The 17,038-nt window shown below is 41.4% G+C and overlaps 1 protein-coding gene across 1 annotated transcript in view; it reads left to right on the plus strand.

Annotated features, from left to right (window-relative positions):
- The window catches only part of LOC107108841 (neuronal PAS domain-containing protein 3-like), a 566,078-nt gene that overhangs the window by 477,423 nt on the left and 71,617 nt on the right, over window positions 1-17,038 (plus strand). The window contains 1 exon segment of the mRNA XM_015409362.1: window positions 13,528-13,646. Coding sequence (XP_015264848.1) covers window positions 13,528-13,646 — 119 coding nt within the window.

Genomic DNA, 17,038 nt, shown 5'->3' on the forward strand with positions numbered 1-17,038 from the left:
TTGCAAAATGTGGCATGCCAAGGTAGTTTCTTCTCAATTAGTCCATTTGCAAACATAGGTGGAGAGAAGTCTGGCTGAAAGAAAAAGGGAAAGAAAGATATTATAATTGATCATCTGGCATCTTCCCATCCTAATGCTGTGTCAAGATGTGCTATAAGCCAGAACTTCCCTTAAGGAGGGGCTGCCAAACATTTGTGTACATGAGGAGAGAAGCCAAAGCTTTTGCCATTCAAATTGTGATAAATCCTGCCAAAATACCTGCATGTACCGTAGGCTAATTTTAAAATGCCTTTCTTCAGCAATGTGACAGCTGCTGATTGGTTTTGTCAAATGTCTTGTAAACACCCCCCCCCCCAGTAAAACACTCCTGCTCTGTTTGACAGGTTTTTAACCAAATAACGTGAACAGGTGTTTTCTCAGAACAGTGCAAGGGTGGAGTGTTTAAGATGTCTGCACTGCAGCTGAGACATTCAAAGGGGAGCTGGTCACCTTGGGCATGTGGTCTCATGAATCCCAAACACTGGTGCAACCAGGGCATAGGAAGTGGTGTCAGTTAAAGGCTACAAATGTGACCTGTGAGCCAGGAAGACAAGATCCCCACTTCCAGTTTCACCCAGCTTCACTGGCAAGTTCCTGCCCTTCAGCTCCCTGTCATCCTTATAAATATAACAGTGACCTACCTTACAAGGTGGCTGTAATGATCACTGAGGTAATCTATCTAAAGTGCTTTAAAGACTCAGGAAGGGCTATTTAAATTTTAGGCTTTATTGTTGCTATAACAACAGTGCTTATTATAGCACTTTAAAGGTCCCGGTCACACGGAAGGTTTTGGCCCGGGAGAGGGACGGATCGGGGGCGCAGCAAACGGGCGCGATCTCACCGCAACATTTGGGAAGCGGCGCGCACCCATCCCCGATCCGTCCCTAAAGCTGGAAAACCCGCTGCAAAAAAGAACCTCCTACAGAGGAGGACTTACCAGGAACGCCGCAACAAGCGCAGCTGTGGGATCGCCGGCACGCCCGTCGTCCGGAGCAATCCAGGCTCTCGGCTGAACTGCGCATGCGCACACATGCGCAGTTCGGCTGCTGCGCTCTGCCTTCAGTGGCTTCCCCCCGGCATCTGAACATGCCGGGGAGGAACTGAGCGGCGGCTCAGGGGATCTAAGTGATCCTGCCGCCGCGTGTCTCTTTTGGTGCGGCTTTCAAAAGCCGCACTTTGCCCGTGCTATCCCCCTCCCCGTGTGGCAGGGGCCAAATAATAGCAAATTTATCGTGGCACAAAAACTTGGCTTTCCTAAGCGAGAGCGTTCTTCTTCAAAAGGCAGCTTTAATGGCAGTAGCAGTGCTGGGGCATGCCCCTATCCTGTCCCCTATGGCTTCCAGCTCTCACAGACATGGATTAATTCTGCACACTGCTTGGAACAATTTAAGTAGTAAGGAAGATATTGGGATGGGGGGCTTTTTACCTGGAAAGAAGAGCTGGATAGATGCTAAAAGGACTCTGGCAGTGCGATTGTTCCTTTGTTCAATCAAGACCTCAGAGAAGACAGGCTTCAGCCTCTTGTAGCTGTCATCCAAGTGAGCTTTTTTAATGAATGAATTAGTAAAAGTTTGCAAAATTTCAGCATAGAGACCTTTTCAAAGTATTGGTTGACATGGATTACCTACAATTTACAAATGCTATCCGGGTATTGGAAGGAATCGCCATCTTTAATTTTTATGCCCATTTACAGTAACACATCAGATCCAAAGAACCTTCAAAAATAAACTAGTGTACCCTTAATTTTCACAAGTGAAATATTGATTAACCAATGAGACCTTGCAGCCCTAATTGGCATAAGAGTGTGTTTATGTCAATGTATGGTATTTACAGACAGACAACCTTTATTGGCATGTAACTGCAAATCCCGTATGGTATTTTAAAATGCCTACATTATTTTATTATGCTACTTGATTGAAGATATAGTTTGGCAAAGTATTTATTTTATTTAAAACATTTTAGCAAAATCCTAAGTAGGGTTGCCAGCCCTACCTATAAGTGTGACAGGATAATTTGGGGGTGGGGATAAAATATTCAGTGTTGCACTGACACACAATGTCACTTCTGGTGCAAAACTAGAAGCAATATCATTGCATTAGGACAATGATCCAGGATCCTAGATGCTATCACATTGTTGCAACATCAGATTGCTCTCCCAACACCTTAGCAAGTGGTGGTGGCAGGGAAAGTGGGAGGCCTCTGGCTGTAGGTCTATAGACCTGGCCACACTAATCCTAAAAAAAGTTACACACTTCTGAGCCCATTGACTTTAATGGATTTAAAAGTGTAACTTTGGCCCCGGTCACACGGGCAGGAAACTGCAGAGAAGAAGCGTGGCTGTTTGCCCTGGGGCAAACTACTGCGCAGTTACGCGATCAGACCTCCTGTGGAGGTACCGTGGAGGTTCCATGGCAAGGGAGAGGTGCCGATCACAGGACAAGCCGGCGCGCAATGAAGAAGCGTGCGCCGCGGCAAACTGTTTTTTATTTTTGTGTACATGACAAATGCGCATGCTCCGTTGGGTGCGCATGCGCATCCACAGAGACTTGGACAAAAAAAACACCTTATTTGCAAGGGGACATGGGCGGGCGCCGGATGCCACCGGAAACGCGATCAGACGCCCGCCCTTGCCCCGCAGTTTCCGGAAACTAGTACCTCCAAGGTACTAGTTTTTTGCCACGCAGTTTCGGCTGGAAGCCTCGGTTGAGCCACGGGAGTGCTACGCTTCCCAGATGTGCTGGTGAGATCGCGCCCGGAAACTCCGCCTGTTTTCCGTCTCACTTGTGTGGCTTCTGTTACGTGTGACTGCAGCCCTAGTTTAGATTGCACTTTAGATTGCACTTTTTTGTCAAATTTAAGAGATTCCATAGCATTATCAAAGAATGTTTGCTTAGAGAGCAATCCTTCCTCAGCAGGTCTGCTCAGAATCCTACTCAGATCTGCACTAGTGCTTAGTAATGCTTTTCAGGAGTTACTCTATGATAGGTTTGAACTCCCAGCCAGTTTTGGTGTCTTTGGTTTTTTATAAACTTTGCTGTAATGTCATACATACACTCACAGAGGAATAAACTGCTTGCTCTCCATTCTCCTCACATTTCAAAATTGCTGAGCTGTTTTTGTTCACAATTGACATTTTGAAAACGCTGCTTTGGGAACTTCAGGACCGGAAATTTAAGCTTGGGCTGTAATAGTTTATTCTTCATGCTTGAAAGATGGGGAGGGATCCAGTGTTACATCTATAATTCTGGTAGTTGCTCTGATCACAGCATCACAATAGTTGCCATAAAAAGCTCCACAGATGCCACACTGAAACTCTGCTTCTTTTCCTGTTTTACATATGTAGGAATGCATATCACAGGCACCAAGTGCATTTAATTCCTGTTCAATATTTATACCTCAATGGCAACCACTCTACGAGTGTAGTATAACCTCTAGGTAAGATATACATACATTCATTAAGTTACTAGCATAAATAATATGTAATATAACTCAACAATAATACATTATGTTAACACAACTTATGATAAGGCATTTTTAACAACACACACAGATAGAGGAATCCAGCATTGATACTAACAGCCAGTTACTGCCCCTTGGTTAGGCTGCACAGACAATTCATGTATATAAAATAGTGTATTAAAGTAAACTTACAAAAGCAAAGAGCAATCATTGCAAATGTAATTTTTTTTCTTCCTCTTTGGGATTCTAATTTTAAAAGCATTAAAGAAGACAGCTGCTCATGCTGTGATATGCGCTAAACAGCCTGAAGGATGGAAAAAATATATTTGTAGCTCATAATAACTATTGACCTTTCTGATATACAATGTTCTCCGTGTTAGCTATTCTGTTCTATCAACAGTGAAGATTGAACATGACTTCTTAATAGAAAACATGGGGTTTCAAGCTGCCTTCACAAAGGTGTTTATGTATTGTTATTTTGTACTGGAGTACAAAGACTAAGTCCTAGTGCCCTTTGTCTGACATCATGTTGTTGTAAAAAGTGGGGGGGGGACCTTACTCTTATGGACTGCTTTATAAGAGGAATTGGCTCATAACCATTTTATGGTTGTGATAAAAGCATTGCCACACTCCATTCTGGATGGAGGTACAAGAAGTGGAATCCTAAAATATCCCAGAAGCACAAAGTGCATTTTTTCCTCAAGAAATAGATGCCTCAAGTGGCTGCATTTATGGGTGGTTTGTAATAAGATTTAAAATGTTCACCTTTTTTCTTATTTTCTATCCTTACTGGTTGTTCTTTTGAGTGCTGCATCCTATTGCACATCATGTGTTTTGGAGGTCATGTTCTCTCAAAGGCTAGCTTTACCATGTCCCCTTTTCCCCCTTGAACGTACTGCCACTTAGGAGGTGCATGCAAAAGCACCCACTAATAGGAGCTTGACTTTTCTGCTATCTTCCAAACACCATCTTAAATGCTCTTTGCTCCTTTAGGGTGAAGAACCTTGCCCCAAAAGCAAACTCCTGCTTGGCGTATGAAAATCTGGAATGACAATATATTTTTAAATCATAAACAGAAGGGCAATAGTAGGCAACACCAGAAGGATTTTGTGGGAGCCAAAAGAGAAGGTTCTGCATCACAGTTGTTTTCCCATCTGTGCTCTAGCATGCCTTTTAAAAGGTTCAGAAGATAAAGAAAAGCCACAAACTCTCAAAAGGGAATGGCAGTATCCTTGTCCTGTTAGGACAAAGAATATTACCATTCCAAGATACCTTTAGAAGTCTCTTTGTAATCACATGGCTGCAGTATAACATAAAGCAGTCACAATTTATGAGAGTAATTCCAAAGAATGAAACACCCCATATCCTTCTTCAGACATCTGCAAGTCCTAGAAAGATAAACCCTGTTGTGTCTTACTCCAAACATTTATTTGGGTCCTAAACCTAAAATCCCTTGTGTAAGTACATATACAAGTCACAGTGAATTCAATGAGAACTTTGCCTAAGAAAAAAGTTAGTGACTAAACCCAAGAGGAAGAATGCTTCCATACAAGGTACATCTTATTCTTGTCCAATTCTTTGTCAGTGAGAGTAGCCAGTAACAAAATGCGGCAGAGGAAGTATGACTACTACCTTGCATTGCAGTGCATGGACTCTGAGCAACGAAGCCTGGATTCAAATCCCACTGAGCCATGAATTTCACTCAGTGACCTTTGGTCTCTCTCTCTCAGCCTTACCTATCTCAGAGGTTTGCTGTGAGGATAAAGTAGGGAAGCAAGCATCAGAAATGCTGCTCTGAGCTCCTTGAAGGAAGGGCAGGATAAAATATACCTGATCCAACAATGCCTGACCCCTGGAATGGAGCTCCTGCAGAGAGGTATACAAAGAGAGGAGACTCTGCAGGTATGAAGAACCCAGGTCATGAAATGCATTAAAGGCAATAACTGGCATTTTGGGCTAAATCTGAAAACTTACTGGAAGCTAGTATAGATCTTTCAGAATAGGTGTAATACGTGCATGATGACAGGCTGCAGCTAATAGTAGATAGGTGCTCAGTGCTGTAATTGTCCTGATTATTTTCTAAAATAATATGGGCAGTGTTATTATTTTCTCTGAATATTACTTGACACTTTTAAGTACAGAATTTTACCATTCTCCCCGTCATATGAAATCCTTGGGAATTTGGCATGCAATTCACCTGAGAATTCAGATTTATAAATGAAGGGATACTCCTGCGTATACTAAAGCACCCTGACCTGATCTATCATGGAATGCAAAGTGGTGATTACAGCTGTGAACTCCTGTGCTAACCACATCCACAACTGCCCTCCAATCACTTTTCCTGGGAGGAAGGCAGTGTATAGCAGCACACTGTACCCCCACCTAACAGCTGGGTCTTAAGAGCTGGTAGCAAGACAAGACTCACTTTAAAAACTCTCAGTTTCTTAAGGGATGAGCTCGAAAGGTGATGCTTTTCATATGAGAATGCACTATATCCCCCCCCTTTAGTCTTTATGATGGGTGACATCAACTACCTTTTATATCAGCCTAGTTGGTATGTCTTTTACAGACCAGAGTCCAGCCTACCTCAGGGACCGCCTCTTCCCGTATGTTCCCCCAAGAGCGCTGCGATCGGGGTGTCTCAACCTCCTTGAGGTTCTGGGCCCCCGAGACATCAAGCTTGCCCTAACCAAGGCCAGGGCATTTTCGGTGGCGGCTCCTACCTGGTGGAATGAGCTCTCGGTGGAGATCCGGGCCCTGCGGGACCTTGTACAGTTCCGCAGGGCCTACAAGACGGAGCTCTTCTGCCAGGCTTTTAAGTAGGAGCCGCCGCCGTCACTATACCACCATCGTGATTCGACCCTACCATCTACCTTATCTGGGAGGGGGGCAGATGCCGCCCTGATGAGGAACATCACTCCTGGCACTCATGCTACTACAACACCGGCCGCCAATGAGGGACACTCTGCATCTTGGGAAATTTAGTGAACTGTAGAGCACCATTTTAGCTTGTATGTATTTAATGTTTTAATGTATCTATATTGTGTGTATTTAATGTTTTAATGTATCCATATTTTATTCCGGCATCACCGCTTGTTCGCCGCCCTGGGCCGCTTGGGTAGGGCGGGATATAAATCCCAAGTAAATAAAAAAGTAAATAAATAAAAAATATCTGGATCCTTTCTAGCCACTCTCTTTTTTAGCTTGTTCTAAGCACCCTCTTTTTAGTCAAAGATAAATGTAACAATCATTTAAGAGCATCTGACATAGATAATACGATGCCAATCCAATTTTTCCTGCAGATCAATCAGCTATGCTACTGACCATGCCGGTATGTAAATTGCCCTGACTTGGAAATCCTGTCTTGACAGCTAGCCTATTTGCAGATAAAATTTAATGCACCATTTCTTTATTTTAGCATTCTAGATGAGGCATTTGCTTACCTTTAGAAAATGTGTTTTGAGTACATTTTCAGCCAGTGGTACAATCAGTTCCTTAGGTGAGCACAGCTATTCTTTTGGCAACCAGGATCATTTCAGGCCTGTTGTGCTTCGCAGCCTCGTCTGTATTTATTGTCATGGTTATTGTTATGGGATAGGTATGATTTCCACAGTCTGATTTATGAGATTGGTGTCGCTTCTCATGTGTGCGACAGTCTACCAAGTGATTTATTGCTGTCATGGGTGGTAAATCCTGAATCCTGCAAATACCATGTAACATACATTTCATCCTGACGTCATTCACATTATCCAGCCTTATAAAAAAGAGACAGTACTAAGTTGCTGAAGTAAAATTATCATAGAATATGCTTAATAGTAACTATGGCTTTGTAATTTGCACATTTTATCTCTCTGCAGCGTAGTTACTGTTTTTCTTGATCAGCAGAACGTGGAATGCATTTTTTTTAAACTATGGGTACTGAGGCATAACTATGCATATAGTCCATAGGGTAGAGCGGGGTCCCCAACACTGTTGAGTCTGGGCATTTCTGGAATTTTGAGAGTAGAAAATAGACACCACTACAAAATGGCTGTCATGGAGTGTTAGTGGTGATCACAAAATGTTGGGAGGTTGCAAGCCAAGCATTCTCCTATGATGAAGGCAGTTGCTTCTAAATGGATGCTCCCCACAGTAATATATGTGATATGTGCTGGGTTCTTCTGGAGCATCTCCTGCTCCAGTGAGGTGGAGGAAAGGCAAGGTTGGCTCTTTGCTTTGGAGGGGAAAGTGCTTTGTCAAAAAAGCACCAGGAAATCCAATGACAAACACTGTGAGGAGGATCATTAGGCTTGAACTAGGTAGTTACATAACAGTCAGTCATGAAAAGAGGTAACCTGACAGTGATACAGGCAAGGTTGGTCAAGTAGTCAATCCTGATTGGGCAGAAAAGTTTTTCAAACTATAGAGCTAGTTCTGATGGTAGGGATTTAAGGGACAAAGTAAACCATATTGGCCAGTATGATGTAGTGATAAAAGTATTGGACAAGGATCTGGGAAACTCAGGTTCAAATCCCCACTCTGCCATGGACGTTTGCTGGGTGACCTTGGGCCACTCACACTTCCTCAGCCTAACCTATTTCACAAGGGGGTTGCTGTGAAGACAAAATGGAGGGGAGGAGAATGATGTAAGCTGCTTTGGGTCTCCATTGGGGAGAAAAGTCAGGGTATAAATATCTAAATAGACCCTCAGCACTTTACAGGGGAGGAGCTAGAAGAATCAGAAACTGGCTTATTGTCGGTCACATGACATTTTAAGGCTTTAGTTACTACTAATACAGTAATATGGGATAACCCTGCTGAATAATCCCAGTTGCCAAATATCTGCCCATCAGAAAGAAAGAAAGAAAGAAAGAAAGAAAGAAAGAAAGAAAGAAAGAAAGAAAGAAAGAAAGAAAGAAAGAAAGAAAGAAAGAAAGAAAGAACTTTTTCAGTGTCCAGTTTGTACCTGGAGATCTCCTAGAATTACAACAGATTTCCAGATGACAGAGATCAGGTCTGCTGGAAAAAATAACTGTTTTGGAGAGTGGACTCTATGGCATTATACCCTGCTGAGCTCCATTCCCCTGAAATCTCCAAGAATTTCCCAACCTGGAGTTGGGAACCGTTGTTCATAATAAATTCCAAGCATTTATGCCCTGGCTGCTTCTCTAAAATTTACTTTGCAGGGGAAGGGATAAGAGCACAGAGCATCCTTTTTATGCCTAAAAGCCCAAGCAGTCTGTATTGTTCCAGGGCTGCTCAACCATTAGTAAGGACCCAGAAAGTCTGATTATCACACAAGTCCCAGAGATCTCTGTGTTGCAGACGTTCTTATGGTAAGACTTCTGCTGTAAAGTAAGTATTGAGAGGAAGGAAAGGGAAGTTTGAGACAGGCTAGATTCAGCTCATAAGAGGAGGGAAATCTTCTGCAGGGGACAGAGGACAAATGGCAGGGAAGAATTTGCAACAGGCTTTTATGGAATTGTATAGATATGGAATTGCCTGTAAAGGTACCTTTACAGGAATTGCCTGTAAAGGTACCTTTACAGGAATTGCCTGTAAAGGTGTTGAGGAATTTCAGTGGCGGTTTAGTGGGGAGAGAAAACTTGCAGAAACAACAAAACCCACATAAGAATCAACAGCAATATAGTTAATCTTTGTTTTTCTGTGTGCTGTTCATGGACTGTTACGTTTCTTGTTTCCTTGCAACTTGTTGCACTGGTGAGGTTGCCACTTCTGGGCTGGGAAATTCCAAGAGATTTGCTAGTGGAGCTTGGGGAGGGTGGGCTTTGAGGTGGGAGGTGGCTCACCATATAATGCCATAGAGTCCACCCTCTGAAGTAGCCATTTTCTCCAAGGGAACTGATCTCTATAGTCTGGAGATCAGTAGTAATTAGATATCCAGGATGCACCTCAAGGTTGGCAACCATAAACCTCATTGAGTCTAAGGAGACAAGGCAGGATATAAGTATTTACAATAAATACAAAATGAACTTTATCTTCAGAAATCCAGTGGCATCCTGGACTAGTGTCACATTCTTCAAGTAGCTTTTATTAAAAAGAAGAAAAAGAACAGTTGGTTTTATACCCTGCCCTTCACTACCCAAATGAGTCTCGGGGCAGCTTACAGTCACCTTCCCTTCCTCTCCCCACAACAGACACTCTGTGAGGTAGGTGGGGCTGAGAGAGTTCTGAGAGAACTATGACTGATCCAAGGTCACCCAGCTAGCTTCATGTGGAATAGTGGGGAATCAAATCCGGTTCTCCAAATTAGAGTCCACTGCTCTTAACCACTACACCAAGCTGGCTTTTGGAAACTGTGCTTTGCACCAGATGAAGTCTCTAAACTACCTTCAAGTGTGTCCTCAGCTATACTGAAATTTTTGGCAATGTGCAAATGCATTTAAATGTAATCAGTTAATCAATTAAAAGACAAAACACAAATAACTCTAATTGAACTATCAGTTGGGTGATAGTTTTAATCAAGGTAAGCTGAGCATAGTTTCGCTAATGGAAATCTTTTCAGAATGGATAGTCGATAGTGAGACATATCTTACATGAGGGAATACATTACTCTAGGATATGGTACCATCAATCCACAACCAAATATGCTCTGAAGAGGATTTGTGTATGATTAATTGGTGGAGGATAGGTCTGTCAGTGGCTGTTAACCACAATAACTAAATGGAACTTCCCTGTTCAGAAGCAGTATACCAATGAATACCGGTTGCAGGAAAGGAAACTGGATTGTTGCCTGTATGTTATGCTTGTGGGTTTCCTAGAACATCTGCTGGAAGCTGGAGGCTGGGCTAAGCTGACCTTTGATCTGATCTAGCAGGGAACTTTTATGTTCCCAATTAACACTACTTCCGTGTATTTAGGTAATTTCCATTAAAAACACATTGCAGCATATTTTACTTGCAGTCTGTGTTAGGTCATAACGTACTGGACTACAGCAGCTGTACATGTTAAGCTGATTCTAACATTTATTCACTCAGCAGGAAGAACACACGCTGGGGTTCCTTAATGTACACTTTAAGCACCATACTGTAGAGTGCTGTATAATAACTGTAATAATTAACGGTGAGTCTTTCACTGCCGATACTGCTTATGACCCTTTTTGTGGTTTCAGGGTTCCAGTAACCTTGATCCTGATCGTATATTTCCTTGCTTTGAAACTTTCATTTCTTAGATGTAGCAAACACAATATTGCTGAATGGAACTGAAATGCTGAGGCCAGGTTTGTGGCATGATTTCTGATGGTTTCACGTTTGTTCAGGTCTCCAAGGACCAGCACCAATAAATGTGAAAGAGACAACAGCAGATTGGCATACTTTTCCATTTCCACCAGGATGGAGGGGGAAAAAACCGCTCTAAATTAAGTCTAACCTTAAATGTATAATCTGTCCTTGGGAAGGGGGAAAAAAGGATATAGCATCTTCGAGCTCTCGGCATCCCTTACGAGAAAAATTGGTTCTAAGGGTCTCTGATCTTGTGTTTTAGTAAAATAGAACTGCACGGCTGACTGACAGTTCTGATCTAAAGCATTTACGTTTAAGTTTTGATCTCTCTGCTTTTGATTAAAACTAATGAGCTCATTTAATTCAAAATGGGAATCTCTGATAAGAGAAATAAGGTTGATGTGATTGGATTAGAGGGGCAAATTAAGCTCTTAGAGCAGAAGTTTGTGCTTATATAGTGTATTAAAAAGCTGTTGGCGTATTATGGCGTGTTAGATGATGAGAAAAATTTCATAGTAATTCATATTTAATCAGAAGAAATGAAAGTACTAAATATAACATGGCTCTGCTTTTCCCTCGAGTGATAAAGAGCTGTACATTTAAAATGACATGGAATTCATGCTCTCTAAAACAAAACAAAAAAATCTCTTAAGAAAGACACTGAAGAAAGGACCATTCTTGTTGATGGATGCAGCACAACAAATGTCGTAAGCACAAAGTCAATATGACCACATCAGAGTAAGAGACATAAACGTTAATATCAATATTATAGGTGGCCAAATTATTTATCTCCCAGCAAACACTTTTGATACAAGCCAGGTAAAGCTTCTGCTAATAATTACCTATTTACTTAAAAAGACAGTAGTACAGGTTTTTTTCCCCTTTTGTTTAAACTTCTGAAACAGAAAGACAGATTTCTACTTATTCATCTTGTGGGCCTGATCCACAACACCTCCGTAAACTTTGTTTTGGTGAAACTGATTAAAATGTGATGTGGAAATAAAAGTACTGTATTACGTAACCACATAATTTATTTTCAAACAGAGTTATCAAAGCTGCAGCCACTCCCTCCCCTTCCTTGAACAGTTTGTTGGTCCAGTTTGAATGACTAGCTGTAGTAAAAGGAAGCATTGGTAGCTCCAAAGCAAGCACACGATTGTCTGATTCTCTTGATGAAGCAGTTTTCATGCTGACCAAGGGATAAAAGCTGAAAATAGCAGTCAGTCTGCATTATGAGTTGAAAGGACATTGATCACATACAGCCTACCTTGAGTTGTGGAACTTTCCTACCTTTTCACATACTATTTTCCCTCAACAAGTCTGTACTCCAAGACAGATCTAGTGTGAGCTGTTAAGAGTACCATGGCATGTAGCTTCAAAGTGTTTTAAATTTTATTGTATTTATTAAAATATTGTAACCCACCCTGAGCCTGTTTATGGGATGGGCAGAATATAAATGCGAAAAATAGATTAAAAATAAATAAATAAAGTAAATATTTATTTGGTAAGATATTTATACCCAACCTTTCACTTGTGACTGAAGGGGCTTTAATCCATACATAATACAACAATACCTTTTAGCCTCGGACCCTTACCCTGCCTGGTCCACACACATTCTTAATAAGTTAAATCAAATTGGCCTATTCCCAGAAGATCTCTTCTATGGAAGCCTATGCAAGGCAAGAACAGAACAGCTGTCGCACAGAGGCTTCGTGATATTGAATTTCAAAATAAAGAAGCTTCGCTACCCAAGAACTTCAGAAATATAAAATCTTGGCCTAATTTTACTGCTGCCCCTTATTTATTTAACATTACCTATGAGCCCTATAGATGGGCCTTTTCCAGAGCCCATTTTGAGGCACTCCCTTCCGCTATACTTTTACTTGCATTCCAATGCATGAGTATATATGCCCATGCATGGCTAATATGGTGGAATCAATTACTCATGTCCTCCTGTTCTGCAGATTCTATCAGGAGGAACGAGACCATCTTATACTCCCCCTTCTGTCTAGATTTAACCCTCTGCAGTCTTATCTTGACTTTAGGCCAGAAGTCCTTCATAAATTCCTCTTAGAAGACGTTCAGAGCTCAGTGACTTACACTGTGGCAAAATCTGGTTGCTTAGCTATTAGGAAACGTAAACTTATTTTAGCTGAAAAAACTGTATGATTCTCTTATTAACATTATTTTATTTTACTAATTTTATTAATTTTCTCTTGTTAATGTTTTTATATCTTATGTTATTACTGTTTTAATCCTTCTTATAACAGAATTGTACTGTTTTACTGGCTTTTTCTGTAATAAGATCGATAATACAACAATGCCCCATTTCACCTCCTCTGAAAACACCTGTGACTCAAACCTCAGTAAGAACCCTCACAAATAAAATGGCCTTTACAGGGCCTTGTAAAAGGATGGCATCCTTTTGCAGAGAGCCTATTTTAAAAGGTGAGAGCCAAAATTGAAAATATCCATGCTCCGATAAATACCAAACACAGAGACAACTAGACAGTGGTAACTAGAAGACCATAAGTGGCACAGGAGCACATCTAGGGAAAATGGTCCTGTAGGGTAACACATGAAGCCCGGTTTTAGCTTCACAAAGAAACCAAAAATCTTCTAGAACACAGGATCAACATAATAGTTTAGTTAATAACTGAGGCTGATCTTGTTTTTTGCAGCACGTTGGCATGAGTGATTCCTTATTCATTTGTACTTAGCTCACTGGTCATACCTGTGAAATAGTTCAAAGAGATTTCTAACAACTTAAATAATCCATGGATGATTTTTATAAAAATTTCTTTTCTAGTGGAATCCACGAGCCCCAGCCTACTTATGACGGACAACAATCTAGAGAGGTCTTTTTTCATCCGGATGAAATCTACCCTGACCAAGCGAGGCGTGCACATCAAATCCTCAGGATATAAGGTAAATTTTGTTCTGTTTTGCTGAGAATAGCTGGATTTTTCTATGCTGTCAGGGGAAAAAGAGGGTGGCTAAATAACTAACATACTTGACCATATTTCTTACCTCATTTAAGCAAATTTGGCTAAGGATAAGCATGTGGATATTTTAGATATTCAGCTCTCTTTACTGTTTGTTTTTGTAAAAAAAAAAGGTAACTTGTGTCAGTTTTGAGAATATTACAGACTAGAACATAAAGACATATTCTTGAAGGTTATGGATTGGAGATTCAGACTAGATGACTTTGTTAAATGCAGCCTGATCCTCTGAGTAAGTAGTGATCTGGCTTACTGGCTTGAAGAAGTCCTAAAGAACCAGTGGAAGTGATGGCAAAAATCCTCCATTGTTAAACTTAATTATATGCATGAATCAGGCCCTCTGACTGATATTTTTTCACCATTTTTCTTCTTCTGCCTACCCAACCCATTATAAAACCTTGAATTTCACTACATAGTGGTTATTTGATGTGCTAAATTTGCATTATTCTTTCTAGAATTAGTCATTTTCCCCCCTTAATTTCTTTGTGATCTAAATAGCTGTATAAACAGCAGATGACTAAGAGCACTTGGAGATTGTCATTTTGGTGGATGGTTGTTACCTGTTTTCTTAGTATTAGTGTGAGCAAGCTCCTGATTGTCTCGCCTGTCTATTGTGAGAACTGAATGTTAAACACTTAGTTCACTAAGGCCCCGTTCACACTTACCTATTTGGTCCGGGAGCGGGACAGTTAGGGGGCGGTTCAAACCGGCGCGATCACACCGCAACATCTGGGAAGTGCCGTGAAACCGTCCCCGAACTGTCTCTTTTAGTGGAAACCGCGCCGCAAACTGAACCACCTATCTCGGTGGTTCAAGTGGATGCAGCGCCTCTTCCCGGCCGTCTGATCGCCGGCGCAAGGACGCGCCGGCACAACCCCGGGCCGGAGACGAACTGCGCATGCTCAGGCATGCGCAGTTCGGCCGGCTCCCGGTTAGAGCCGTCTTTTCTCTCCGGCGTTTGATCGCGCCGGGGAGAAAAGGCGGCTCGGCCGGGGGATCCGTGGGATCCCGCCGAGCCGTATCAACGTTGGCGCGGCTTTTAAAAGCCGCGCTTTAAAGGGCTTTTCCCCTGCCGTGTGGCAGGGGCCTAAGGCAATTTTTTTTTTGCCTTTGTCATTCTTTGGTTTGTTTTTTTGCTATCAAGTCCCAGCTGATTTATGGCAACCCCGTAGGGTTTTCAGGACAAAAGACTTTCAAGAGGTGGTTTGCCATTGCCTCCCTCTATATCACAACCCTGGTATTCCTTGCTGGTCTCCCATCCAAATACTAACCAGGCCTGACCCTACTTAGCCTTGTGAGATCTGATGAGATTTGGCTTGTCTCTCATTACTCCTCTCTAGAATTTTTGGTAATATTCTGAATTCAACAGTAAAACCATACATTAATTATATAGGACAGTTCATTAAAACATTAATTCAAACAATTTAAGATTTAGTTGACTAATTTAAATATCTACTGGCAGCTCAGTGAATAATTTCTTCTTTCAATGTCTGCTGGGCTCATGCCAGGGAGCGAGTGCATTCTGCTTAAACAGGTCAGTCACTCCTGGCGTCCAAGATGTAAATAGCGACATGGTTGCTTGGGCAGGGGAGGCCATTTTGCAGGCACTGCAGAATTGTGATAAATCCCACAGGGCCCTGATCTCAGTTGGGAGCATGTTCCACCAGGCTGGAGCCAGGGCTGAGAAGGTCCAGGCCCTGGTTGAGGCAAGGCAGAAGTCTTTCAGGCCAGGGATTGCTAGACGGTGTTGATCTGAAGAGCGCAAGGCTCTTCGGGGCACATATGGGAAGAGACTGTACAGTACTATCCTTACTATCTTTACAGTACTGTCCTTTCTGGAGTGGACAACATGAAAAAGTGGTATAATGAACCTAAAAGTGCACATGAGATCACACACACGAGCTTTAGTGCTGAATCTCCATAGTACTCTTCTCCAAAGGAAAACAAAACAGATGGTGCTAGCTATGTAACTCTGTGGAGGAATCAACTAAGGTAGGGAAGTAGCACAGAATGCCTATCCATTCCAGGATTCAGCAATGGAAATCATTTCTCTTGGAAATTATCACATGGATGAGACCTTATTGCATATTAGTGCAATAAGAAATATGTTGTTTTTGAGCCAGTGACCTCATTCAAATGAGATACTGAAAAAAGGCTGGGTCGTTGCTAAACCCCCCCCCCCATCAGCTATGAATATTTATTTATTTACATTATTTATATACAATGTAAATCAATGCAATCAATAAAATAAGACATTTAATAAATGGATTAGGATTACAGAAATCTGAAACAAGGCCTATGTATTAGACATGATATGTTAAGCTGTGCAGAAAATTACATGTATATAAGTACATAAAAAGTACATAAGTACAATCGAAAACTACCCATATTTCCTCAAACGTAAATTGATCCTGAATGTAAGACCCTTAAAAATGTTTTACAGAATTATTCAACATGACTGTAACTTGTATGCCATGTAAGACAACCCCCTCTTTTTTAGAGTATACCTGTGGGGAAAAACCAAGTCTTGTATTTGACTGAATACTGTCTGCAGGGAGAACAAGATAATACATACAGCAAACAGATAATATATACTATGCAGACTAGTATATTTCACAGTCCATCCCCTTTATTAAAGCAAAATTCCATTAAAATATAGTCCAAGTCTGTTTTACATAGTTTGTGGAATGACGGAAGCATGGGAGCCTTCCTGCCATTCCATAAGGTTTGGGCTGCTACAGAGAATGCACATGTATGGGCAGTTGTTGAACTTGCATGGTGGCACCTGCAGATGGTTATGCTCAGATGAGCAAAGCTGTCATGGTAGAACATAAAGGGAGAGGAGGTCCTGCAGACATTAAAGTCTAAGGCATTTTAATGGAAAGGCTGATAGTTACACAGTGTTTTGCCCTTAGACAAAATGTGTAGAACTCAGTTATAAAGGAAGCTTTGGCATGTAGTTTCCAAAAGACATTAGGGAAATCCCAGAAACTTTAATTCTTAGACTTGGCTTCTGTCTTTGTAGCAACTGATGGTTAAATATCCCATATTATGTGGGGGGTGGGCTGAAATTGTTAAGTTAATAAGCTGAGTGAAAACTAGAAATGCAAATGTTCAATCACAGGCAGACAGCCAAACTTTTCATAATGGAAACTGAAATCTGATTAATTTCACCCTATAAATCAAGTTCTATGTAGAGAAATAATTTTGAAATATGTAAGCTCACAAAATTGAAAAATGTTTAAAGCTACAAAAATGTTTTTTACAAATTAGACCTTATGCATAGAATTTAATTTTGTGTAGTGCTAATCTGCAGAC

This window comes from Gekko japonicus, unplaced genomic scaffold (assembly GCF_001447785.1).
Source record: "Gekko japonicus isolate JY-2015 unplaced genomic scaffold, Gekko_japonicus_V1.1 scaffold724, whole genome shotgun sequence".
In the NCBI taxonomy this organism is placed as follows: domain Eukaryota; kingdom Metazoa; phylum Chordata; class Lepidosauria; order Squamata; family Gekkonidae; genus Gekko; species Gekko japonicus.